Source organism: Aulonocara sp. 'chitande type north' Nkhata Bay, linkage group LG18 (genome assembly GCF_057382095.1).
Source record: "Aulonocara sp. 'chitande type north' Nkhata Bay isolate Kocher_YH1m ecotype deep benthic linkage group LG18, A_spYH_male_GT1.1, whole genome shotgun sequence".
Classification (NCBI taxonomy): Eukaryota; Metazoa; Chordata; class Actinopteri; order Cichliformes; family Cichlidae; genus Aulonocara; species Aulonocara sp. 'chitande type north' Nkhata Bay.
Window position 1 is genome coordinate 27,754,115 of NC_141361.1, and position 26,710 is coordinate 27,780,824.

The 26,710-nt window shown below is 39.6% G+C and overlaps 3 protein-coding genes across 9 annotated transcripts; 2 read left to right on the top strand and 1 right to left on the bottom strand.

Annotated features, from left to right (window-relative positions):
* The first annotated feature begins 306 nt into the window (after nucleotides 1-306).
* Nucleotides 307-7,710, top strand: c8b (complement component 8, beta polypeptide). Its single transcript, XM_086272411.1, has 12 exons — nucleotides 307-459; nucleotides 740-887; nucleotides 1,968-2,115; nucleotides 3,144-3,285; nucleotides 3,647-3,779; nucleotides 4,887-5,084; nucleotides 5,247-5,487; nucleotides 5,677-5,805; nucleotides 5,891-6,054; nucleotides 6,726-6,879; nucleotides 7,197-7,268; nucleotides 7,398-7,710. The coding sequence occupies exons 1-12, from the start codon at nucleotides 377-379 to the stop codon at nucleotides 7,550-7,552; spliced, it is 1,767 nt and encodes a 588-aa protein (XP_086128537.1). The 5' UTR covers nucleotides 307-376; the 3' UTR covers nucleotides 7,553-7,710.
* Nucleotides 7,711-8,824: 1,114 nt separating this feature from the next.
* c8a (complement component 8, alpha polypeptide) lies at nucleotides 8,825-16,624 on the bottom strand. The gene is made up of 11 exons (XM_086272410.1): nucleotides 16,420-16,624; nucleotides 16,203-16,296; nucleotides 15,722-15,869; nucleotides 15,427-15,574; nucleotides 13,269-13,458; nucleotides 13,014-13,196; nucleotides 11,288-11,528; nucleotides 11,059-11,190; nucleotides 10,779-10,936; nucleotides 10,380-10,605; nucleotides 8,825-9,123 (listed from the first exon to the last, which is right to left on the bottom strand). Exons 1-11 carry the CDS (start codon nucleotides 16,527-16,529, stop codon nucleotides 8,972-8,974), a joined length of 1,782 nt encoding a protein of 593 aa, XP_086128536.1. The 5' UTR covers nucleotides 16,530-16,624; the 3' UTR covers nucleotides 8,825-8,971.
* Nucleotides 16,625-17,015: 391 nt separating this feature from the next.
* LOC147308838 (uncharacterized) lies at nucleotides 17,016-25,977 on the top strand. Of its 7 annotated transcripts, none has more exons than XM_086272403.1 (19): nucleotides 17,016-17,213; nucleotides 18,331-19,240; nucleotides 19,364-19,555; nucleotides 20,166-20,649; nucleotides 20,730-20,845; nucleotides 20,939-20,964; nucleotides 21,045-21,106; nucleotides 21,226-21,270; nucleotides 21,355-21,484; nucleotides 22,464-22,623; nucleotides 22,775-22,898; nucleotides 22,990-23,021; nucleotides 23,214-23,277; nucleotides 23,377-23,414; nucleotides 23,671-23,734; nucleotides 24,896-25,003; nucleotides 25,087-25,133; nucleotides 25,376-25,409; nucleotides 25,573-25,977. In XM_086272403.1, the coding sequence occupies exons 1-19, from the start codon at nucleotides 17,205-17,207 to the stop codon at nucleotides 25,637-25,639; spliced, it is 2,712 nt and encodes a 903-aa protein (XP_086128529.1). In that variant the 5' UTR covers nucleotides 17,016-17,204; the 3' UTR covers nucleotides 25,640-25,977. The 7 variants fall into 7 exon arrangements, with proteins under 7 accessions (XP_086128529.1, XP_086128534.1, XP_086128530.1 ...); XM_086272408.1 differs by having other exon boundaries at nucleotides 25,120-25,140; XM_086272404.1 differs by having other exon boundaries at nucleotides 23,380-23,414.
* Nucleotides 25,978-26,710: the final 733 nt, after the last annotated feature.

The following is a 26,710-nucleotide window of genomic DNA, read 5'->3' on the forward strand; positions in this document are numbered from 1 at the left end:
TACAAACTCTTGATATTTCACCACTGGCATATTTTAATGGAAATACTTTATAGGCATCCAGATTCATTGATTCCTACAGATTATACAGACTAAGGTTTATGAAAACTAAAAATACATCCATATAATTTGGGCTGACCAAACCTGCAAGCTCTGCAAATTCTATAATGTTTAAGTAAACTTGAGGTATGTGTCCCAGCCACACAGACAACACCATAACATTGGCTTTGTGGCCCTGAATGCCTGCAGTATTCTGACTCCAGCTCCACGTCTGACTTTAATGGCAGCAGTTCATATACAGTCCATTATTGATCAGGCTTTGTTTACATAGAGAGCAGAGTGTCTTCTCCTCATTCACAGTCAGTCACAACACACAAACATGCTTTCTGTGGTGATACAGAGCAGTGCAATCAATTTGCACAGTTGTCTACTCCACGTTACTTTGAGTTTGGTGCTGCTAAGGTAGGAGATTTATTTTTTTTTAACTGCAATGAATTGATAAGCTTATTTTTCATTTGCTGAGTAGGTTCCACAGGAATTAATTGTTGTAACTATTTATCTGTCAAAGACCAGCTGACAAACTAGGAAGTTTAGAAGCACCTCATTTGACACTTAAATCTGTGTTCCTTTCACAAGCTATTATATTTTGATCAGATGCTTTTGAAAAAAACACATGACCTTTGCTCCCAGTGCCGCATTGCTCTATTTGTTTTGATGTGAGTTTTTAATCTGCATGTAACAGTAACTTTGCAGTGGCCACAGGAAGCAATGAAGACCCTAGCAGTCGTCAAGCCCGGTCAGTGGGTGACCCAGTGGTAATTCACCCAGTGGATTGCATTTTGTCAGAGTGGAGCGCATGGAAACGTTGTGACGTCTGTCAAAAGAAGAAAGTAAGTATAATGGCTATGAGATGTTAGTTAAATCAACAAGAACATACAGTGAAATCTGCAGAAATATGACTGGATCTCATCAGACAATCTGATTCATGCAGCTATGCATAAGCTAAGCGTGTGCTGCCTCACAGAGCAGCTGACCAGTGGACAAATACAAGCAGAACTTTAGTCTGAATGCAATGCTTTAATAAAAAATTAGAAAAAAATACAGTCATTGTTAGTCCAAGAATGTGGAACAGCCTGTGATTCAGCCTCATGTGAATTTACCCCCAACAGTGGTTGGTCATTGGTTATACTGTAGACTGCTTTAGAGATAGGGCAAACAAAAAGAGGTATTAAAGACTATTTAAAAGAATTTGTTTGAAAGTAGATGAGCAGAGCGTACTATTATCAAGTCTGAACCATGAAGCTTCAGGCAGCAGTCGGCTAATAGTAGATCATCTACAGTGGAAACGGCTTGCCTGGTTTAGTCCAAATGTAGAATTTGCCTAGAAGACCTATATATTTTAAAAATAAATCTGCTAAATTATGCTAAATATAAAAATGCTAAATTAGCAACTAACTTAGCATTGTTTCAATGGGAATTTTTGGCAAAAGGCAAATAAAATATGTTTCCTAAAATATCAAAAGTTGAAACAAAATCTTTCATCTCAAACTCAGAAATCAAGCAATACTATTTTTAGTTTAACTAACCCACAGAATTACTAGCCAGATAAACTTCTTAAATCAAATGTTACATTTCCACAGATTAGCTTAATTTAGCGTAGTTTAGACTGGATGAATCATTCCTATGGGGCTAGGATTGAGAGCTAAATCTGGAGCATTCTACATTTTGACACTTGTGACCTGTTTTTGTGAAAGCTGAGAGCTCAGTGTCTGGTGAAGGACTCAGCTGATATACTTCAGTGCTCTATTTTATCCACTTTACAAGTAAAGGGATTAATAACCTTGACATGACAAAGTGGAAAGAGCCTGCTAATGTGATTTCAGCTGATAGCTCCCCGGGAGCAGTTTTCAGGCCACCGTTATTGGATACTGGCAAAATCTCTTGTGTTTCTGTGACCCGCAACATCACAGTATCGCTATGCCAAAGTGGAGCAGCCTTCTCAGTTTGGAGGGGAACAGTGCAATTCCCATGCCAGGGAGGAGGAGGCCTGTAATGTTCCAGCCCGCTACACTTGTGACAGTGTTCCTCTCTGTGAGGGCTTCCTCTGCACCCAAACAGGTAACTCCAACAGTCGGAATAGAAATCACACAGCAGTAGTTTTTCAGTGTTTAAGAATTCACATTGCATGGACGTTACTGTTATGTGTTTGATATAATCAAGTCTTCTTTCCAGTCAGAAAATTTCAAATTATCTAGCAATTTAATTTTTACTGGGTTCAGCCACTATATAATCGTAAATTATCTATTTTTAAACAAAGTTTTTGACTGTCCAACCTAGATACAACTTAAATTTTACGGATTGACCTATTTTCTGAGTGACTAGAAAAATGAGATTGTGGGGGGAGACTTGTGGGGATAGGTTAATTGATTAATCCAAATTGTCACTAGGTGTGAATGTGAGTGTGAATGGTTGTCTGTCCCTATGTGTTAGCCCTGCGACAGACTGGCGACCTGTCCAGGGTGTACCCCGCCTTTCGCCCTATGACAGCTGGGATAGGCTCCAGCGCCCCCCGCGACCCTGAAAAGGATAAGCGGAAGCGAATGGATGGATGGATAGAAAAACGAGATTGCAGCACAAATGAACATCCTCCAAAGGGTGACAGGGGGTCAGCAGGGGTCTTGAAATAGAGCGGCTAGTCCTCCAGGATGCAAGGAGCCAGTTGAGGTGGTTGAGACATCTGACCAGGATGCCTCCTTAGTGCCTCCTAGGTGATGTGTTCAGGGAAGAGGCCACAGGGAAGACCCAGGATTCACTGGAGAGATTACATTTTGGGATAAGTTGTGACTTTCCGGAGTCAATATTCTTTATTTGGAGCAGAGTCCAACTTGCTTTATTCCCTAAGCTTAGCAAACTGATGACCACCACTTGACAAAGAGACATGTTGAGAATCAAATCAACTCTTCATCTAATTCTTATCTAACTCTTCACTTGAAAGTAAAGATCCACTTTTGAAACACATTTTTTTTGATTTTATGTTACAGATAATTTTGCAAAATGGATCCAATTCTGCAAACATACTTATTCTGCACACTGCCTGTCTGGAAAGAAGTCATGGTTTAACACCATATATTCCTCTACTCTGTCAGGTCGCTGTATTCCTAGAACTCTGCAGTGTAATGGGGAGGATGACTGTGGGGACATGTCAGATGAAAATGGCTGCAGGAAGGTTCCCAAGCCCTGCAGGCAGGAGGCTGAGGAGTACTGGGGAATCGAAAACCTTGCCAAAGGGTGAGCTATGTTTCCACTAGTCTGTCTCTTGTGCAAGTCCAAATTATTGTTATTACTTGTGTTTTATGTACTTTGTACTTCTATCCAAGCATGTTAGGGATAGCTCAGTAGGTAGAGTGGTGGCCCCATGATCGGAAGGTCGGGGGTTCGACTCCACTGAACGGCTACCCTGAGGTACCCCTGAGCAAGGTACCATCCCTACACACTGCTCCCCGGGCGCTGCACTGGTGGCTGCCCACTGCTTCACTGGGTGAATAGGTTAAATGCAGAGGAACTATTTCCCTATGGGGACTAACACGCACACTTTACATGTTACTCTTCTAAATCCAATCCATGCACAGAATTATTGCTGTTCTTTCAGAATAAACATCTTGAACAGTAACCTGGAAGGAGTGGTGCTTGATAACAGATACTATGCAGGCAGCTGCCTGCCCCACTACATCCAGGATGTCAGATTCAGGAAGCCCTACAACTTACAACAGTATACCTTTCAGGTGAAAAAGCAGACAAACACACTTCTGTCCAGTATTGTGGTCTAGTATTCATAAACGAATTCATTTACTAATGGTTTGTTGAAGTTTTAAAACAAAATTGTTGCCATGTTGCCATGTTGCTATGCCATTGTTATATCATTGCAGTATCATCTGTGTTCAAAGTACTCTTAATATGACTATTTGTTTTAAGTTTTTATTATTTTTTGAACATTTAAAGAAACAGTAGGGGTCCGAGGCACTTTCCAAAGTGTTAAAATAAGACGAACACAGGTCACAAGCCCAGTGTTTAACACTGAAGCCTGCTTTTTCTAGCTCTGGCACCTCGCCTCTGTCCCCCAATAGGCACAGTCTTGGTGATCTAGGAAACTTAAATTTCACCCAGCCCTCCATATATTTTAAAACATTTTCCCATATTGGGGAGACCAGTGGATATTCCCACATAGCTTGCACTAGCTTACCCTTTGCTTTTTATGCACTTCCAACACAAGTCATGTTTACTAATTTTATAAAGTCTCATCTGTGTGTAATAGTACCTGTTAAGAATTTTATATTGGATAAATTTACCTCTAGCTTCCCTTATGTAAAACCCATTTTCAGAGATGATTGAATCCCATGTTCCCTTATCAAAGGATCAATCCAGATCTTTTTGTAAGTAAGGGTGTAAGTAAAATGAAATTCTCTAGAAGATTTGTCTCCTGAGACAGCTTTATTTTATCTTTCAAACAATCTCTAATGGCAGGGTCCTTCCAAATTAAACTTTACTGTCAGATCATTAAAAGACATGAGCGTGTTCTCTTCTTTTAAATCACTTTTTTGTGCCATTGTGGCCAGTAAATTGTTTGTTTACCTTTTTTAATTTTGGGGTTGTGCCACAGGGGTGCACATTTTTAAAAGTATGGGGACAGATTAAAGCTCTTGTGAACCTCTTGCCACACCATTTTTGAAAACTTTAAAATAGGGTTTTCTATTCTATACCCTTTGTTGTCTTGTTTTTGAGCTAACACCTCAATGGGGGTGAACAGAAAGGCCAGTTCACGCTTAATATGACTAATTAACCATTACCATTTAGTTTTCACACAAAACATTTAATTTTTTTTTTGTCCACAGACGAGAGGCTCCTATGATTTTAGCCTGCAGGCTTTTGAATCCTACTCTGACTACATGGACTACACCATGAAGGAGCGCACTAGCAAAACCGTTGTTTCCATCGGCTTTGGCATTCCAGGAATTTTCAAGTTTGGCATCAACTACAATGATAACAAATACAGCAAGTCAGTTAAGAAACTTCGCAGTGCCTCTGGGACGGTGAGGTGTCATGTTTTGGGTTGTTTTTAATGCGTGCAGATCTCTTTACGTTACCTTGAACTTCTCACTCTGTTTTCAAATATCCACATATCCAAAATGTATGTTGTATTCTTAACACAGTAGGCATTGTGATAACTTTGACCTGCATTCTCTGATGCCCAGACAAACAGCTTTGTGAGGGCCAAGGCAGAGCTGGAGTTGGCCCAGTACATGCTGAAGCCGGATGATTTAATGCTACACCCCGAGTTTCTACGGCGCCTACGCGCCCTGCCGCAGGCTTATGATTATGGGGAATACAGGCAGATTTACAGGGACTATGGCACCCACTATGTCACCGAGGCTGCCCTCGGAGGAGACTATGAGCACACCATTATTTTGGACAAAGAGAAGCTTGCAAAGACAGGTAGGAGTCCTCAACAAGCTTTAGTTAGGCGTTCTCAGTCAGTTGTTTCCATATTTAGATGACATGACAAGAAATCCTAGACCGTTACTGTTAGAAATAAGCTGTCAACACTTTAAGACTGTTTGAACAAGTCTTTGCTTTATTTCGTGAAAGAAATGGTCTCTGAGGGTTTTTTTCTCTTTATCCCAGAATATTCTTTAGAAGACTACAAGAACTGCGTAGAGGCAGGTTTAAAGGTTGGCGCAAATATAGACGGTATCTATTTATCATTGGGGTTTCACGGAGGATCCTGTGATGGCCTGCTGAACGAGATGGGAGGTGGGATCTCCTGTTTGATCATAGTTCTGTCAGTCTGTCTTACATTGAGCAAATAAGCTTAAGTAAGTAATTTGTCTCTTTCCAGAGGAGAAAAGGACTGGCAGTGTGGTGGAAGACTTTGTTGCTATCGTAAGAGGTGGAAGTAGCGAATCCGTCTCTGCTTTGTTGTCCAAGAAGCTTCCCACCCCTGAACTAATGAGGCTATGGGGTGAAGGTGTGCGGTTCAACCCTGACTTCATTCGCCAAACGGTGAGTTCAGTTCATTTCAGTTCAATAAAATTTTATTTATATAGCACCAAATCACAGTAACAGACGCCTCAATGTGCTTTCTATTGTAAGGGGAAGATACTAAAATAACAAAGAAAACAACAATAATCAGATGAACTTCTATTAGCAAGGAAGAGCCAGGCTCAGGAAGAGCAGCCAGCCTGGGAACCCCCCAGCAGCCTAGGCCTATTGCAGTTTTTCTGTCTATTGCTTCTATTTTGGCTGTGCTACATGCTGGAGTCCCACACATAATACTCTACAATGGGTGTGTTTGTTTTTGTCTATATTTTTTTTTTTACATGAATGCAGTAAATAGTTCATTTTGTTCTTTTTTTTTTTAAATATTTCTCAGCTTCAGCTCAAAAATGTGATGGAATTATCCACACGGCATCTGACCTCACTAATTGATGCATGACGAGCACTGGCACAATCACACAGTGGCAAAGTACAAACCGAGCTGATCAATGGCAAGAGCAAACACAAAATGATGCCAAAAAGCAAGTGTGCCAAAGACAAATAGGCTGCCTTGCTGCAGCACAGTCAGGTTTCAGCACTTGTGGAGCTTCCCAGTAAGCTCAGTACAAAAAAAGGAGAGAGTTTTATTTGGACAGTAAAAAGATCCTGGATTTAAAACAGTATTTATGTCTTATTAGACACGGCCACTCCATGAGCTGGTGACCTCCAGAGACTTTTCCCAGCATGCTGTCCTGAAAAGAAACCTGAAGAGAGCCCTGTCAGAGTACTTGGCAGAGGCTAGTCCATGCCGGTGTGCTCCCTGTCGCAACAATGGAGTGGCTGTTCTGAAAGGTAACCCAGTTGTTGTTGTTGAGCAACAACTATTAACATGGAATGATTCCTTTGTTCCATCTCCATCATTTATTCACAGAACACTCAATGCACTACTTTGTATCATAAGCTACTTATGATAGCTTTACTTTGATGTAATAAGGATGTGTCTTTCATCAAAGACTCAAGAAGTAATTGCAACATCTTAGTACAATCCCATTTTTCTACTGTTTTGTTTAAGTTTCAGCTGAAACAAAATCTAAATGCGATATCTGGTGATGATTATAGTGATGGCAAATAGTGACAGTGAAGGAAATATCTTTTTTTCTTCTTAACAGGTACAAAGTGTGACTGTGTTTGTCCTTTTGGCTATACTGGAAGAGCCTGTGAGATCACTAATAGGAAAAAAGGTTAAGACAACTTTAAAAAATAATAACAATAATAATAATAATCTGGTAACAGTGTTGTATTTGTTTTATTTATGTCCACTAATTGTGCTGAGACACTGACAGGAGGTATGGTTTGATCCGTTCTGACAGAAATAGCCATTGATGGCAACTGGAGCTGCTGGGGTGCGTGGTCATCCTGCAGCGGAGGGCAAAAGACAAGAAGTCGACAGTGCAACAACCCTCTACCCAGCAATGGAGGCAGGGCATGCACAGAACTGCAGCAAGAGTCTACTGCCTGCTTTTAAAATCAAATCCCCTGTCAAAGATGCCATAAAGATTTATAAAAGAGATGTTCAGTGTCTGGTACATTTGTCTTGTATTTGACTGTCCAGTGTGACATGATGATTCTCCTTGACAATGCTTCATCTCCCTATTCAAGTATTAAAAAAAATGTTAACCCCAATGGATTATGTCTTGATTCTAGGCCTCGTCTTTGTATTTTTTATCCCGACCTGTTTCAGATACTTAGCTTCTGTTAACAAGATTCGACCGTCAGATTTAAAGTAATTCACAAAAGTACAATACTGTGCAGCTGGAGGTGCTGGAGGTGCTGGAGGTGCTGGGGTGCGTGGTCACTCTGCAGTGGAGGCCAAAAGACAAGGAGAGAAGTGGTAAATGGACTGGTTCTTATAAAGTGCTTTTAAAAAATAAAAGTATATATATATATATTTATTTATTTTTGCCATACTTGAGCGCTCAAAAAGCTTTTTACAACATGTCTCATTCATCCATTCATGAAAGCACTTTTCTCTACGGCTAACACTCACAAACATTAACACTCAAATGGAACCATTTGGAATAATTTGGGGTGCAGCATTTTGTCCAAGGATACTTTGGCATGCAGGCTGGAGCAGTCCAGGATCAAACTCCCAGCCTTCCATTTGGTAGATGATCTGCTTCTACCTCCTGAGCCAAAAAACACCCCACAGTGGAAAATACGTGCAGAGATTTATTGAAACGTATGAAAGGATCATAATAAATACAGTATGTAAGGCAAAAACAGAGTTTGGACAGTCTTAACAACCATTTCTCATTGGTGAGGATCAAATGTCTTTCAGATACTTTTCATTTGCTGTAGATGGTCTTTTAGGCAAGTTACTTTTTCATTTTTCCTCCACTTGTTTAGTTTCCTCAAATTTTTTATTGACACACTGCACACTGTGGCAAGCTATGGCAATTTTTCAGCTAAAGACTCTTTGGGAATCAGCTTGTTGGTGCAAAAATACCATTTTATGCCTCTCAACTTGTGTTGTCTTTGATATTCTTCATCAAATTGAAAAATAATTAAACAAAAGAAAAGAGAACAAATTAATGTTTTTGTGACAGGCTGCCAGTAACAGTAGGGTGCCTAATTTATCATTTAAAATTTGTTCTTTCATCCTAAATTTTAATATCGTTTCATCCCTTGAGTTAGGTGTCTTTTTTTGCTTACATGACTCAGGTCAGTGTTAAGTGGCTCAGCAAACAATAAAGCCTTCCTGTGAAAATGGCCAGGTACAAAGACTGGACACAAAATCTGCATGAACATACATTTATTCGGAAAAATACAGAAATTCCAATTTTCTCTTTTATTTTTGAGCACTTTAATGTTTCCAAAGGAATACAAAAAATGCTCACTAAGTAGTTAACACATCTTCACTCAGCAATCTGAAAGAAACTTGTGTTTAACAGGGCCAAGTCTGAGAAGCAGAGCCCAAGCAGGTGGCTCCGCCATTCTGAGGTGGAGGATTATTACACACTCGTGTCCTGGTCTTCCTCCTCGATGTACAGGGTGACCAGGCCCCCCAGCAGGACCACGATCCATCTGCCTTGGTTTCTGTTGATAAAAATTAAAGGTGTCGATTATGAACTGTAGGGTGTAGATCCATTAACAGCTAAATTTTTGAGTTTCACTAACAACAGATTAGATGACTATTTGAATATGAATCAGTGGAGAACTATCACCGCAGTCGGTTCATTCTAGCTCAGCTATTATGTTGCTTTGGGCTACAAAAGGCAACAGTCTGCAGTAAAGAGGAGCCGCTCCCTTTTTTCCAAGGGGCCACTACAGCAGATGGAGCCACACATTTTGATTTGGCAAAGATCGCGTGCCTTATGCTCTTCCTGACACAACCCTGCCATCTAACTGGGCTTGATGACTGGCACTAAGCGCACATTACCTTGTGATCCTTCTGAGGCTGGGTTTGTGTTTGCTTCCCTTCCGGAACCAGGGAGCTTTTGGATTTTACGGTGAATGTGTTAACCACTACAACATGGAGCCACACAACAGTCACAGTACTGGGTCGTGTGACCCAGTGTTTAAGTTTTATTGTATTTTGTTATTCATTTGTGTTCTAGTTTCAGTTTAGTTTCTCAAATTAATTTCTACGATGTCCAGGTTGCTGTTCTAGTCCTTTGTTTGTGTTTGTTTCTCCTGCTAAACAGGTGAACATAGATTCAGGAGCAACAGGACTTAGTGCTACTAATTCTTTGATTTTATTTATTTTTTGCTGTGTTTTACTTGCATCTATTTGAAAGAGTGAGTGTAAACACAAAAAATTTATTTTATATGATGGAATATGCAGAAAATAGGTTTAAATGTTAAACAAATTCCTTCAAATCAAATAATGTTATATATAATTTAATTTTTGCTTGATGCAATGTGCATAAAGTTAAAAGATTAAAACTAATAAAACAAGGTTTTAAAAGAGACTTTTTCATTTGATTCAGTTTTATATGATGGATTATTCAGAAAATAGAATTGGGCTGAAAGGTCGGTTGCTTTATTCAGTTGTGTATCATGTTTTTAAAAAAGTAACTAGGCAATAAAGTAACTAATTACTTTTGAAAATAAGTAATCAGTAAAGTAACAGGATTACGTTCTCGACGAAGTAATCCGTAATTAGTAACTAATTACTATTTTCAAGTTACTTGACCAACACTGGTCATATACAAGTGAAGCTTGTCTGCTGAATGTTAAAAAATTACGACTACAATATTTGTCACAGTTGTATTTTTACTTGTTTCTAATGTCTTTTGAAATACTGTGTGTGATTTGAACATGTTCAGCTTGTTCCTGTTTCTTCTTCTCACCTCTTCGGTTGGTCTTTTCGCAGGCGTACCCCTGGTAGCCTGAACTACACATGCAATTACAAGACGTGCCTGAGAGGACAGGAATCCCATTGTTGCTGCAGGGGGCACAGCGGCACGGGTTAAACTGCTGCAGATACTCATCAATGGCTCGCTGCAAGTTGGCCAGTCTGTCACCTACGTGGTCAGCAGCTGTGCTGCTACGTACAAGCTCATGAATCGGCATGATCTAGTTTACAGGGCATGTGGGACAGAGACAGGACGAGAAGAAAGAGGAAAGTTCATTACAAGAAGATGTCAGCAGTGTGTTGAGAGAAATGACACTCAGATTTATAACATTTGTTGAAGAGCAAGATATATAATTCATCTTGATTCATACATAATTTAACTTTACTGAGTTACCTCATAATCAATGAGTGCTGGGTTATATTTAAGAGAGAACCCCCACTTCCGGTACATGTCAGGGTTCCTGATGGCGTTCAGACCAGCGCTGCTGTCTGTGATTCCTCCGCTTACTTTTGTGACAACGTCCTCAATAATAGCTGAACTACCTCTTCTATCTGTGCATACAAAAACAAATCAAAAGAAACTATAACCCTGTTTTTGTAAGAAATGAAAAAAAGTTACAAATAAAGCAATTTAACTAGTTAATTTAGATAAAGACAGAATTTCCATTTTTCACCTTCATTGAAATGTCCGTCTTTGTTGCATAATTTCCCTGACAGCTTGGGCTCTATTGCTGCACTGCTGCCAACTGGAATACTCAAACCAAACGAGGCACCAAAGCATGAACCAGCTTCATCAGCGTTAATATCTGTAAACATTGGGGAAAACACAAAACAAGGGTTACTTTACATCGCATGTGATAATGTGGTAGGGTACTCTGATTACAAAATGGAAAACTGCAGTACTTAGGTTTTCCAGTTTTGTTTTGTTGACAATCATGACATGTTCCACGGTTCCACCCATAGTTCCCTCTGTGATATAGTGGGTGCCAAATGTGTTGAAGAAGCGAGAGTACATCCCAAAGTCGTATTCCTCTGGGAGCTCCATGAGTGAAACATAGAAATCTTCATGAAGCATCAGCTTATTAGTTCTCATCTTGAAGCGAGCGGTTTGCACTTCTGAATTAAGCCAAATGAAACCTAAATCCTGAGGGGGAAAAAACAATATAACAACTAGATTTTGCACTTTGAATGTGAAACAACAAATATACAAAGAAACAAAATGTGCCACCCTTCAGTTCTTTATATTTTGTTTCTGTGGCAAAGGGGTCTGGGCCAGACTTGAACCCAAGGTGCTCCATTGAACCTTGTGGTTGAACATAAAATAGTGTTGTTGGTTTTTTTTACTAATCAGGTGATTGCCAAAGTGCTTTTAGCTGATAACTTTTTCAGTTTGTCCTTAAAAAAAAAAAAAAACTAGAGGAAGAAGTCTACACAGATGAACGATGTCTGAAAGTTATCTTCCCAAGAAATAGAAAAATCCAGCAAAATAGGCGGAGCTGAAAGATGTGTCTTCACTAGATCCATTTGGATCTTGTTGAAATTGATGGAACTATGAACACAGACGAGTACTTTCATATTTTGAGCTACCACACAATACCATCTGGGAAGCATCTGATAGGTAACAGGTTCATTGTTCAGCATGACAATGATCCCAAACACACAGTCTTAATATAACATAACATAATAACATATGTGAATTCTGACCAGTCACAAGAGACAGTTTCACATTGACCTAAGTAACAATTTCATGGTTCAAAGAGTGCACCACTCCGTCTCTTTTTTTTCTTGCCTTGTCTCACCAATATGACAGAAACCATATGGATAAGATGACATTTCCTTAATTACACTTTGGATCTCACATTTAAATGAATGGAACGCTTACTTTGGTCTTCACAGATCACAGCCAAAAATAATAATGATAGCTTTTGAATTGTTTTCTTAATTTGTACATGCGTGTGCTTCTCTAATTATGAGGATCAGCCCAAACTACTTTGGTCCATTAAAAACCAGAATCCTGACAGCATGCCTGCCTCAACATTAACATCACTGAAGCAGTGTGGGATAATTTTGATCATTTTCCTTTGAACGTCCTTCCAGAAGCCTGGAACTATTCCTGAAAACTACTCAAAGACATCTTGCTTAGAGAGTTTAGACTATGTTAAAGAGCAAATGGTAGTCATACCAAATCTTGACTTTCAGACTGATTTGAATTGTATACATTTAATTGACATATTTACCATTTTAATCCCAAAATATAAAGAAGTGAAGAGGAGCTCAATAGTTCCACACAGTACTGTACAATCTTGCTGACACTATATTCTTGTTTGACCACTGAAGCTAATGCTAGGTAGAGTTCTTAGCTTAAGGTACCTGTTGAGCTAGCTAGCTCAAGCCAGTTGGATTGAATGTGACCTCTTATAAACAATCTAGTTAGCCATAGGTTAATTATTTGCTGGTAGCCTCAGTAGCTAGAAATACCGTAAGCTATTTAACTCTAAATTATTTAATGCTAAATTAAAAACGAATTAGCAGTGATTTCAAATAATGAACATTAATATATTTTAACAACAATATCAACAGTAATTGTTTTCATTTAAAACATTTTAATATTCGGGTGAAAAGAATATACCTGGCTTTCAAACTGTGTTATGTTATTGAGAAATGTATTTTCACTGCTGCCACTCAGTCCCACTTCCACACGGGAGATTCCAAATGTGAAGCCACTTTTGGATGATGACACTGTTTTCCTTGCTTTCAGCAGGCTCAGCATGTCATCAAAATATTCAGAAGAGCCCTTTGATGATGCTTGGGCCTGTAACAGGTTAGATACGTTAAAATATTTTTGTAGAATAAAATAAAACGAAAAATCAGAACATTACAGTACCATAAAATGGTAAGTATGGTAGTTGTATGGTTTTCTGTAGTTTTTTTCATCTTCATTGTAGTGCAGGTTCTCGCAGAATGCATCATACGTGAATTTTCTCCATTCGCCATTATAGACATATTCACACTCTCCTCCAAAATATCTTGGGTCAAGTACATGATCCATTAATTCTCCACTTAAAACATTATAGCTACAAGAAAGAAGAACAGTGCAAATTAAGAAATTACATTCAGATACAGATTTATCCTTTTTCAAGACAAAGAAATAGTGTGATATAAATGCATATCAAAGGTTCAATTGGACCGGCATTTTGGAGCTAAAACTGTTTCTGGAGCAAAGTATTTTGTTTTGGGGGGGTCACAGGGGTGCCTGTCAGTAAGAGGGTCCTGGGTTAAAATTCAGGCAGATGTTTCTGTGTGGAGTTTGCATGTCACCCATGCCAGCGTAGGTTCTCTCTGGGTGCTCCAGCTTCCTCTCACAGTCCAGAGTAAGGGATAGGTTTATTGTCCACAAGTGGGAATATGAAAGGCTGTCTATCTCTCTATGTTATGTATACCTTGCTTTTCATCCTATGACTGCTAGGAGAAGCTCTAGTGCCCCTGTGACCCTGGAAAAATAGATGGTGGAGTGAAATAGTCACAGTTTTACAGCAAAGTAAAAAAATATGTCTTTTAACAATTCTCAACTACAGAAGCAAACTTTAAGAAGAGGTACTTAATTAACGTATTACATAAATATTGATCACCAATTACCAAGTGATCACCAATGGGTGTGAATATTATCAGGGTTGTGATGCACATTTATCCCAGCTACCATAGAGGGAGAGGCAGGGTAAACCCTGGACCTTTTAGACAACACAGAGAGACCGGCAACCATTCGCGGTCACATTCACAGCTATGGGCAATTTAGAATCACCAATTAACCTAACCCCACTCCCTGCATGTCTTTGGACTGTGGGAGGAAGCTGGAGAACCTGGAGAGACACCCACGCAAATATAAGGAGAACATGCAAACTCCAATCAAACCCAGGACCTTCTAGCTGTGAGGCAAAAACGCCACCGTGCTGACATTGTTTGACAACTCCTTCATAAAAAAAAAAAGCAAAAAATGCTTTTATTGTGGCAGGGTCATTTTAATGCAGTTATTTTATTTATAAGGTCTTGAAACAGCTTTGCATTTTATTGTTCACACAAAATATATTATGACTTGAGGTGGCAAAACTGAGTTCTTTTTTAAAATACACACGCAAATAATCTGCTAACAATCTTTTTACTTGCTGTTATATTTTAGGTCCTATTTTATAGCAACTTCAAAAGGTGCAACTTTTACTTTGAAGGCAAAATGTCAGTTTCTGATATGCATCGCATGTGTTTTTTCTTTTTTCTTTAATTAGTTTACAGATAATTGAATAAGCTAATGGTTCAGTGAATGGTAATCCACATCTTTATCCAAAACAAAAAGGAAGGACAACTTTAGAGTGACCATTTTCCTCAAGCTACTGGTTGTGATTAAAAAATAAATAAATAAATAAATCTTAGTATAATACAGAAAATCTCTGTTTGCATGTTTGTTTCTTTGGCCACCAACTCGTCCTACACAATCAGGAGTTGAGCCACCAAACTTGGCGCACAGGTAAAAATTAGGCCCCTGAGGTTTTAATCAATAGCAGAAATTATGCTTCATCGTGTTGCCTAGCAACTACCCAGCAGCATGGGTAAAATGTTGCTGGGTAGTTTTTCACATTTATGCACCTAGAATATTTTGTAAAAACATGACATTATTTTTATTTTACCGCAATTTACCACATTTATATCCATAAAGGGTGAATTATAAATTGTACAGTGTCATGTTGCCTGGCAACCACCTAGCAATGAGCTAAAATTACCTATTTTTTTTTACCTTTATGCACCAAAAAAACCTTATAAATGCATTTTAATCATTTAAATCTTAGGCCACAAGCAGGCCAAACAATACTGAAAGGTGGCTTTCACCAGGGTCACAGCAGTATGCCCGTTTCAAGGCATAACAATAGACAATATAAAAGATGGCTGTAGCCACTGAGATGCCACTGACTGCTAATGAAGTCACATATTGTACAACTTTCCATAGGTGATGTAAACTACATGTGCATGTGCATTCATCACAGCACATTATTCACCCTTGCGTGCCACGCTCCGCACCAGGGATTGGTATGAGGGTGGAACACTTGTCGTTTCTCTGGTTAACATTTTCACATCCATCCTCATCAGAAAAATCATCACAGTCTGGCTCTCCATTACATTGAAGCGAATGGCTGATGCAACGCCCTAGAAACAAAGTAAGTAAGGACGCACATTTATCAGAATTGACTTCCTGACACACAAATGCTTGCAGCATGCCATGCATGCTAGTGAAAAGACATAGAGAAATCACCTTCAGCATTTGTTGCCTGAATGGTCGTAGATGGTCCTTACCTGTTTCTTTGCAGGTGAAGCTCTCTTCGCAGTAATCTGGGACCAGACACGGCGTGGCTGATCTGGGACACATCTCCCTCCTCCAGAGTACATCAGTACACTCAGTCCCACCAAACTGTGAAGGTTTCTCTAAGTATCGGAAACTGAACTAAAACCAAGTTCAAAATGAGTTAAATTCTCTGAATTCATCCATTCATGCTCATAGTAGAAGAATCGTAAAATTAAAATTGTACAACATTTGATATTTATTGATGAGTTATAAAGTTATAAGAGAGCTTCCAGGAACATCGGGGACAGAGTACAGCCACGGCCCACTTTATTGACTCTCCTGATGTGATCTGAGTTACTTTGCAAAACAAACTGTGAAATGTCAGTGTTTGGAAGAAAGTTGCAGTAGCAAAGTATTGCACAAGCCAGCCATACCAAGCACTGTGAACAACATTAATCATATTTAAATGTTTAGTGAAAAAAGCATAATCACCTTTCTGTCTGTGCAGGAGTCACATGGTGTCCAAGATGACCAGCTCCCCAGTCTACAGTCGATAGGTGTCGGTTTGTTCACAGCTCTGGCCCTCCTGACCCACATAATTATTATTATTATCTTAGTTCCATTTGTAAATCCCATTGTGCATGAGATATGATAAATAAAAGCTATTAAGGTGTAAATGCAAGAAGTGGTGAGGTGAAAAATACTGTACCTGTTTTTAGCTGTTGTCCATGGCGTCCTGGATGCGTCAACAATTGTGTCAGAACTGACAAACAGATGCAGTGTGCATAAACCAAGGAGTAAACGAAGGAATGTCCCCATAGTGAAAATAAACAGCGATTCCTAAACACTCAGAGCCACATCGCAAATCAGATATTGTGATCCTGAAGGGGTCCTGAGGGGACTCTTGACACTGTTGCCTTGATCAGCCACAGTAAATGATTGATCAAGAGTAAACACATGCGATTACAACAGTTAGGAAAGTTTTTCTCTGTCTTTTTTTAAAATCATCTATTGCAACCTTTTTCTATGACATACTTTACAAATGTGAAACTGAACCTTCACTGTGTGCAAAGTTGATATCCATTTATTTAAATTATGATATGTAATGAAATTTTCCGATACCTCACCGAATTTCATGAATCTTCTTGGAGAGGTGAGAGGTTGATATGGACAAAAGAAGATGCGTTAAAATTAAAAACTGTAAGTGGAAAATTAGTTATCGTTATCAAAATAAATCCCTATCCACGCACGTTGCGCCTTCGACGCTCCTGATTCGTTGATCGAGGAAACGTGAACGCGCACGTAGGTCGAGTGCAGCACGCAGGTGCGTCATTCAGCGGCTCTTTCAAATTGTTTGTTTTAGCCTTCACCGTGATTAACCAGAGCTGTTAGGTCGCTGTTTAAAAAAAATAAAGTAAACAGCGTCTCGGTATTAAAATTGAAACCGTCTTTCAAATGCTCGGTCCTTAACAGCGATGACAGACAGAAGCTACAATGGAAGAGGTAAAGTTACAAGGCTTTTATAGCAGGTTTAATTAGCTAAAGGGCAGTTAAATAGAAAGCTAATTTACTTGTATTGCTTTTCTTTCTGCTAATGTGCTTCTGCTTTACTCTTTCTAACACACGAGTATGGCTTACTTAACTGATAGAACGGGGAAAAAAATACTTTTGAAATAAAATCATCATTTTTACGACCAACCCAGTTAAATATATGAAAGTCGTTTCGGTGCTCACAGTGATAGCAGTTTTTCCTTTTGATCGCTTTTGCGAAACATGGATGTCTTAAATTTTCTACATCTATTATTGATTAAAACAATATATGAAGGCTTAATCTGTTCAGTAGCATCTTAATTAACCAACAAACACTTGGGTTTTAAATGACCAGCGACTTGTGGAAAAAAAAGCCTCGCAATTACCAAAAGGGTGTAGTTTTGTTTTTTCGGGGAAAAGAAAGAAAGCTTAAAGCAGAGACATTAAATTTAGGTGAGCGGATTACTACTTTAAACTCTGCAGTTAGAAAAATAGTTCTAAAGTACCAAAAAAAGGTACCTTCACGTGTCATTTGTATGATTGGTAGGTAAGGTAGGATTGGAAACTTAGAAAGTTTATTTTCATTCCTGTTTCTCAGCATATGCAAACATTACCTGTTGAATTATAGCAATTTTGTTGGACAGATGGAACGCAAAATTATTTCTGTATCACTTTCAGGGGAGTAAATGAGGAAAAGACGTCTTTTGTAATTTTTGCAGGCTTATCTCTTTACCCCTTGAATGCCGAGCAGCAGCAACCCTTGAAGCTTTTTTTTTTTTTCTCTAAACTGAGCAGTTTCTGTCATATTTCGGGCCTGCTTATAGAAACAATGACTGGGTTTGTACCAGAGGTTAGTGAGGGTGGTCTCTGCCCATGTAGCTTTCCTTGGAAAACGACAAACTCTTCTAATGGTTGTCACACCACGTCTTTATAGATATATACTGAGGTGTCAGCGCTCGTCATTAAGGGTTCAGAGGAGGGCATCAAACCTTGTCTTTATGAGGGAAAAGAGTTAAAATGACCATATAACATCCCTTATACTTCTGTGCTTTCTTTTACTTACGTTTTTTTTTTTTTTTTTTTTTTTTAGGAGGGACCAATCAACTTCAAAGCACTGAGGGCCAAATTTCAGGAAGAGGCTCTCCTGGCTCAATCCAAAACCAGCCGTCCAGCTGTTGCTGAAAAACCCAAACAGATTCTTCCACCTGGAGGTCACTGCACTGTGGTTAGCAGTATTAATACTGCTGCAGAAAACAAGACACCAGCGCTTCCTCGTGTCATTTTCAGAGATGCACTGCGACTGTCTGGAGGCAAGAGGCCGATTTCCTTTCCGCTGCAACCTCAGCGGACCTCCCTGTCATCTCAGCTTACTAATGGAGACGGCACAGCAAGGCATTCTCGATACATGCCGCTGGTGCTTCCTGTCCTGCCCGCAAAAGATCAGAAGACAGAAACACCATTCAGGAGAGAGTACAAACCCGAACCAGAGTTGGGGAAGGAAGCCTTGCCACAAACTAAAGTCAAGAAGAAGGCTTTGCTGCTTCCATTCAAATCAGTCAAAGCATCAAAGGTCAGTGCGGAAAGCGGAGATGAGCCCACATATGGTGATTTGACCACCAGACCGTGTAGCGCTCCTGGTGAGTTGCCATCAGTGGAAAAACAAACCACAGAGGATGGGGCTTCACTCCAAAGTGACCAATCAAACAGTGAATACCCCCTCTCCAGTCCAGATGTCCCAGTCACCCCTCCTTCAGCAGAGACCACAGTCGATTCTGACAATAAAATTATGAGCACTTTGGAGAGGGCCAAGAAGAAATTCTCACGCCGAAACATGTTGATCTCTTCCAAACCCAAGAGCTTGCATTCCCCTGACAACACAGGCAAGGAGTTTACTCCACCACCGAGGACCGCTGATCTGCCCACCCCCCCACCAGTGTGTCTTTCACATCTGGCTTGTATCTCAGCCCGGCCTTTCTTCAAAACCAACAACGCTTTATGCAGTAAGCTATATGCAGAGTGACAAATGTCAAAATCTGCAGTTTCATCATGTGTGTTAATGTTATAACATAAATTTTTATATACATTGCTAATACTATTCATATTTAATGCTTTTCCCCCTCAAGAATCGGCACTGGATAAGCAGCTTGGCAGAGAGAAATCTGAAAATATGCCAGTGAAGACTGTTGAACTTCATCCACCATGTGTCCCACTAAAGAAGCCTCTGCCTGATCTGAGAACACTGGGGCCAGTGCCGGCAAAGCCCCTCAGACCTCCATTAGTAGATCTCAGCTATTACCATGCGCCTCTGTTTACTGGTATGAGAGTCTCACGAAGTCTACAGACATGGCCACTGGGAGCAATAGCAGAGAATAGATTTGCGTTAAAAACCTATTAGAAAATGTCAGCGAAGGTTAGCTGATGCGTTTTAGCAAATTCTGTCCTCTCTTGCTGTCACATACAGTTTACCTGCATCTCAAACTGCGCATTAGGTGTCAGAATAATCTGACAAATTACTTGGGCTGCGATCAGTCATATTAGAAAACATAGTTGACAACAAAAGGTTTCTTGATCTTAAGAAAAACCTGATTAATGTTGGAAAAATAGGAAAATGTAGGTTTTATTTTAGGTTTTAACATCAGCTGCTGTCTATATAGCGTCAGTTAGAATGATTATTTATTAGCAGTACTCCTAATAACATCTCAGGTTAAACAGATGCATGTTGGAAAAGGCTATCAGTCTGTTTATAGAGATTAATGTTTCATTTCTTCTTCTTTTTCCTCTTTTTGCATCTTCAGTTCTGTGGCCACAGTTCATGTGCTTAGTCATCAGTGACTTAGCATTATCCTCTCTGCAGTTCACATTATTCCTCTTTTTGTGGTGAGGCCTAACATCTGTTCAAATACTGCTTTTACTTTCTTATTATAGTGGTGTCACCAAACGTTAGCCAAGCAGAGTCTGAGCACCCACCCGTCTCCAACCCTCTGCTGGATGCCCCAGAGTTTCCAGACTTTGAAAATACAGAGATGGAAACAGCAGAAAGTGGAGGTGTTGATGTTGCTGCACTAGAACTGGAGGCCTTAGACTTAGTCGGCGCTAACCCTCACACAGCTGTCGACGCTGAGCATCCACAAGCTGACTTGTCAGCGCACGATCCTGTGGGGCCTCGTGTGAGCTCCATCATCCAAGATCTGAACCTTGGAAGTGAAAACATAATACCCCTTGATCCAGCCAGCTTCTCTGAACCAATAAACTTGTTGGAGTTCCCAGAGCCTGCTATACCACAGCAGAGGTCCCAGAGCAAAGAGGTGCTTGTCGATTCTTTTCCTAAATCTCCGTCTGATGAAACTGATGTGGGAGTTGCTGAGTGTCAGTCTTTCCCAGAGGAAAGAGAGCTCAGTAGCCACTCATGGTAAGTTTTATAGTAACTGGAATCAGTTTTTTTTTTCCTTCTTCATATAACAGTGTGCTGTTTATACTTTCCCCTTACAGTGGACATCAACAGGACAGTTACTATGAAACGTATACTAACATATATGAAGATGTTGAGAATATGAACAAATTCACTTTGAGCCAAAACTCCACCAAAAGAAAAGGCGGACTGAAGAGTAAGTACTTCACACACATTTTATTCTTAAAATAAAACCATTTGCAGATATTTATTCTCATTTATAATCACTGTTTGCTTTTGCTTTTTACAGATCCATACGTGGACCACCAGCCAAAGGTAACTCATTTTTAAATCAGAGTATATAATCATCTTAGCAACTTTAAAAAGTGTATTTTACTGTGTATTTTTGTATCTAGTGTTGTCTTTTTTGGGTTTTTTCTCAAAAGGAGTCATGTGTTAAAAGGCAAAAGAATCCATGGTATGCTTTTTCTTTTTTCCCGTCTTTCATTCCCTCCTTCCCTTCTCGTAAACATAATACCTTTGTTCTGTTATTGACACTGTGACATCCATTCCCTTCCTATGGTTATCAAACTGCAGGGTTTGTGTATCGGGTGAACATTTGGCACATAATCATATGCACAGGTATGTCAGACATGTAAATCTTTTTACTTAACATGTGATTTAAAAAACAAGCTACTCAAATCCCTTTTTTCACATTTTTCTTAGCATGATGAACACTCCCAACCCCGCCGACCATAAAGAACAGAAGAAGCGGGAGAAACAACGATTGGAAAAGGAAAAAAAGGAGCAAAAAGAGAGGGAGAAGAAGGAAAATGAAATGAAAAAGAAGTTCAAAGTAAGGGGGTGATTTGTTTTGAGATGATGACTTTTGATTTTAGTTTCCTTTGGTTACTGTTTATTCAGCTTTTCTAAGTCACAGTTGGGAAATGTTACTTCCTGAATTTTTAGGGGTTTTTTTTTTTTAATAAAACTTCAAACATAGAATCAGTGCAGCATCTCTTCAGAGATGTAAAACATTTTTGTGCTTTACTTTTTTTGCTGCTTAGGTATTTGTAAGACAGTGCAGCTCATTGCTAAGATGTGACTCCTATAATGTATAACAGATGGATGTGGCTTTAGGGTCTGAAAAAGTACCATATACCTTTCTTTCTAATAGCCAGCAGAGGGTGACACCTGTGTTTTCTGGAAATAAAAATAAAAAATCCTTTCATGTATAACCTCAGTAAATGTGTTCCTGATGTGATCAATTTCACTAACTAGAAGTCTAATTTCAAGTCTTTATGAATACAACAAAACAAATATTTGTTTTCAGTTTGCCAGCCTGTGAGTGTGTGACATCCAAGGACAGCTTCTGAAAATGAAACCAATGCAGAAAGTGTTAAAAACTCCAGTACCTGTAGGAATCCCCATAGTCTCGTGTTAAAATGTCCAACTTTACAGCATTAAAAAGCTTGTTTACAACCTGGTAGAAAAAACAGTTTTCACTGCTGTGGATAGTTCACTTGCTCATAACAACTCTGAGTGGCTAAGTCGATTTTACAGGTGTTCAGACACCGACAGCTGAAGCCGATGAGTAAGTGCTTTGTAATCTTAGCGTGTGTGTGTGTGTGTGTGTGTGTGTGTGTGTGTGTTGCAGCCGCAGGGTTTATGAATGCAGCTTGCTCTCCAAGCTTGCAAACATTAGCAGATTAATTGGCACTCCAGCCTCCGTCCACCCAAAAAGAAAAAAGACAGGGCAGTGGTCAAAATGTTAATATTGAACCTTAAAACTCTAACGTCATTGTTTACATACAGTCTTTTACGTGACCTCGTAGGTGACGGGGGACGAAGAGCCGATGTACCATGCCAAGGTGATGGTGGCCAGTAAAGTCCGCAAGAATGATCTGCCTGTGAAGAGCGGGGACACGGTCAGCATTATCCGCACCACCAACTGCCCCAAAGGCAAATGGTTGGCCCGAGACGCCAACAACAAGTGTGAGTTCACTTTTGTGTTATTTGTAAGTGTGAAATAAGAATGGCTTAATAGCATCTGGACTTTAAAAACATAGCATGGATACAACAGATGTTGATACAACAGGAGTGTTTCCACATTTGGTGTCATTACTTTGCTGCTCTCTCCTTGCAGATGGTTATATTTCAGTGATGAATGTGGAGCTAAATATCAAGGAGATGCTGGAACTCGGCAAGAAGGCTCAAGCAGCAGGGCGAGGAGGCAACGTGGAGGGAGATAACATAAGTATTGGAAGCAGGTACTGGGTAGCACACTGATCAAATTTTTAGTTTCTCAATTAAAAACAAAACAAAACAGTGCCATGATTCACTTTTTTCTTTGTTTTTCAGATCCTCAAACCAGCCTTTTCTAACAAGCAGTTGTAAGTTTCAGGAGGCTCTGTATGACTGAGTGCTGCTGCACTGAGGCTGGATCCCAGCCAGCATCACTTAACTGCTGTCATCTGCTTTACGGCCGGGTGTTATTTTATGATACTGATGGAATTCATGGGCTTTCATTAGCATGCTTGTCAGGCTTCATTGTTTGTTTTATTCCTTTTTCCTTCTTCACACAGTCACAGATGACAGCGAGGAGTGGGCCTATGAAGATGAGACCCTCTCACCATTCAGTGAGAGCCAGTAAGATGTTTGGCATTTATTCAAAGCAGCTTTTTGATCAGTGTCACTTCTAAAAATGACAAATGAACATTAAATATTCTTTCTCTTCAATTTGGGTAGCAGCTTTTCTCAGCAGACGGCTTCAGTGCCCGAGACGTGTGAGTACATTTTTATGTCCCGTCTTTTTGAAGTTGAAATGGGCCAACAGAAGATGCCTACCCACACCCCCACCCTCTCCTGTTTAAAGGGAACTCTGGTTGTTTTATGCAATGGCAGACTGCAGCAGGGCTTTGATGTGCACTTTTACCATATGTTTTTCTTACTTCCTTCCTCTTCAGTCTGCATTTTAACTAACCCCGTTCCTGTCTCGCCCTTCCGCTTACACCTCTGCCCTTCATTTGTTCACTTTGTCAGCATGTGTTCATGCTGGTGCCCAGAACACACCGAATGACGCCAACTTGGATGACCTGCACTCGCAGTAAGTCTCAAACACGGATGTCAGAGCAGACGCATTATTTCCCTTTCAAACCCTTCATAAACATTACTGCACTGCTTCTTAGCAAGGGTATATATACTGTGTTGTGGACTAATTTATGATCACTTACTGTGTTAATGAGCAGGTAAATATTAAAGGTGGAAGAGGAGCAAAAACAATATTGGGACACATTTTACAAGGTCCTTGAAGCTGTAGCGATACAGGGAGTGTTTCTAGAGACCTCCACTGATTACAGGAGCGACTAAAGACTATCATTGCCACACTGGATGATAAACTTAAAAATCTTAGCTGATTAACAGTCTGCCCGAGAAAGGCGAATCACCAAACCGAGAAACCGGCTAACTGCTGGGTTCTCTTTTTGTTAACCTGTTACTTGTTTATGATTTTTCTTTATTGGCATCATTTTCTTTTACAAAATGATTAAAAACTCCAATTATAATCATCTGTGAGGTATTCCAGTTTATTCTTTTGTGCGAGCAACTGTATAAATCTAAAAGCTATTCAATTTGTAATCACATCCGACAAAGGGAGGGCGCCAGCTGGTAAAATATTGGCCAATTTACTTGAAATTTAAGCGAAACAATTAATCAGAAGAGAGAAAAGCTGCTGATTGTCTAAGTGAGCAAAGCTTGAAGTCCAAAATATTGGGATATTTTAAATCCTAAGTGGCAGAAATGGTTAAATAACCAACGCTTGCTGTTTTATTTAACCTACTTATCAACATCTTACTAATACACAAAGGATCGCCACTATTAATTTTTGTTTGTTTTTTTTAAACTGTGGATTTGTAACATAAGTTTTCTTCTTTTTTATGGAACACTGAGTTTAGGTTAAGCCTAAAACTAAATTACAAAAATTGACTTTGATAGCATTGCCTTGAAGGCTTTTACCTTAGCTGAAGGAAGCTTTTTGAGCCTTTTATAACCAGGCTTTTACTTTGAAACCTCAGGCCAATACAAATTTGATAAAACGTTTTGTCTTCTGTTCCAGGAAGTACAAAAAGTAGCCTTTAATAAAAAGCTCTGCTTCAGGGAGGTGTTGTGTTGGGTTCTACTCACCCTGCACAGTCTTGTTTCCGTGGAAGAATTTGGAAGCTGGACAAAATAAAACAACTAATTTTGCAACATTACTTCTGCTCTTCAGAATTAAGCATGAAGCCCTGCAGAAGTTGGCAGTCTTCTTTCACCAGACCAAAGATGAACTTGGTGATGTCCATGATGATGATGATGATGATGGAGCAAAGTTTACAAGGTTTTATTTTTGTAACCTTTAACCTCAGACACTATTTATGCAAACTTGTCATGTTTCTAGCTGCTTGTCTTTATATTCAACAGCACTGTTCTTTCCTCTTCTTGTGTCCTGTTTAGCCATGAACCTCAGAGTAAGTGGTGTGTTGTTTTGTTTTTCCCCTCCCATTCTCTGCCATGGCTCCACTGTTGTCACCACATGTCGCCCTCACTGATAATGGTGAAGCTAAACACGGGAGACTTTTTCCCTAATGGAAAATAACTTGAGAAACCTTTATCTGCTTTAAATGACCTGGAGTCATGCTGCTGTTAGTTATTTTGCGTTGCTGGTTGTTCAAAGCTGATGTGACACTTTTATCTGTTCGTCTTTATCTAGACTTCTTGAGTGCGGTTGAGGAGCCTCCATATCCGTAAGTGTCTCCTGTTTCCTTCTGATCAGAAAGCCTAACTTTGTTATTATGACAAACATTAAACTGAGTACCCATAGAAGCATGTACTGTAATACTTAGAAAAAAACATCTTACCTAACCCTTTCTCATAAACTGTTGTAATGCCCTGTGTTCTTCTTGACAGTGAACAAGAAGTTGACTTCACAGAGCTGGAACTTCTTCCTCCCCCACCGCTATATGCTGACACCTAATTATCACTTTATGGAGATTGATGTTATGACTTTGACCCTCTGCTGTGAAGAAAAAAACCCTCATGAATACTAATTGAACTGTGATATCACCTACTTTTTGCGAATAGTAGTCGTTTGTTTTTTTTTTTTGTTTGTTTGTTTTCATTACTCTGGAAGTCACTGAAATGAGTAATGGTGCACATATTAAACAGTTACACTTTGTCTAAATACCAGTAACAGTTAAGTGTTCACTTGTGGTTGCTTAGTTATGACTGTTTCCAGAAATGTTGTTTACATTTCTTTCTTTCTTTTTTTTTGCTGTTGTTTCAGTGTAACATCTAATAAATAGTTGACATCGAGTTATGCCTTTATGACACCGTTTGGTTTTCCTATCCTGTTTGTGTACAGTCTTTTCTTATGACTGAGTTTGAGGCAGTGGTGGGGGAACTCCAGGCCTCAATGGCCGGTGTCCTGCAGCTTTTAGATGTGTCCTTGATCCAACACAGCTGATTCAAATTGCTAAATTACCTCAACATGTTTTGAAGTTCTCCAGAGGCCTGGTAAAAAACACATCATTTGATTCAGGTGTGTTGACCCAGGGTGCAATCTAAAATCTAAAATATGCAGGACACTGTCACATGAGACCTGGAGTCCCCCCCCCCTCTGTTAAAGCATCCCAGTACTGAGGCTGTGCTTATCAGGGTTACAAATGATATCTTAAGAACAAATGATATGGGCAGGTGTTCTATCCTTGTATTACTTCACAAATGTGTTCTTTACCTCACGCTGGCGTCCTCAGTCCAAAGACATGCACGCTGGAGTGAATTGTTGTGTTCATTGATATAATTGAATAATCTGGGCTGGATTTAGGTGGTGGCTGTGGCTCAGTAAGTTAATTTTGTCAACTGTAATTAACTTGCATCTATTGCAGTGTATTTAAGAGCATGTCAGGCGTAGGTTAAAAGTACTTTTTAATGAATGTTTGTGTAATAGGTGAATGAGGATGGTACCAAGAAAGCACTTTGAGTGCTCAAATTGCTTCAGTCCAACTGCAACCCTGAATTGGATGAGCAGAAGAAAATGGATGAGCTC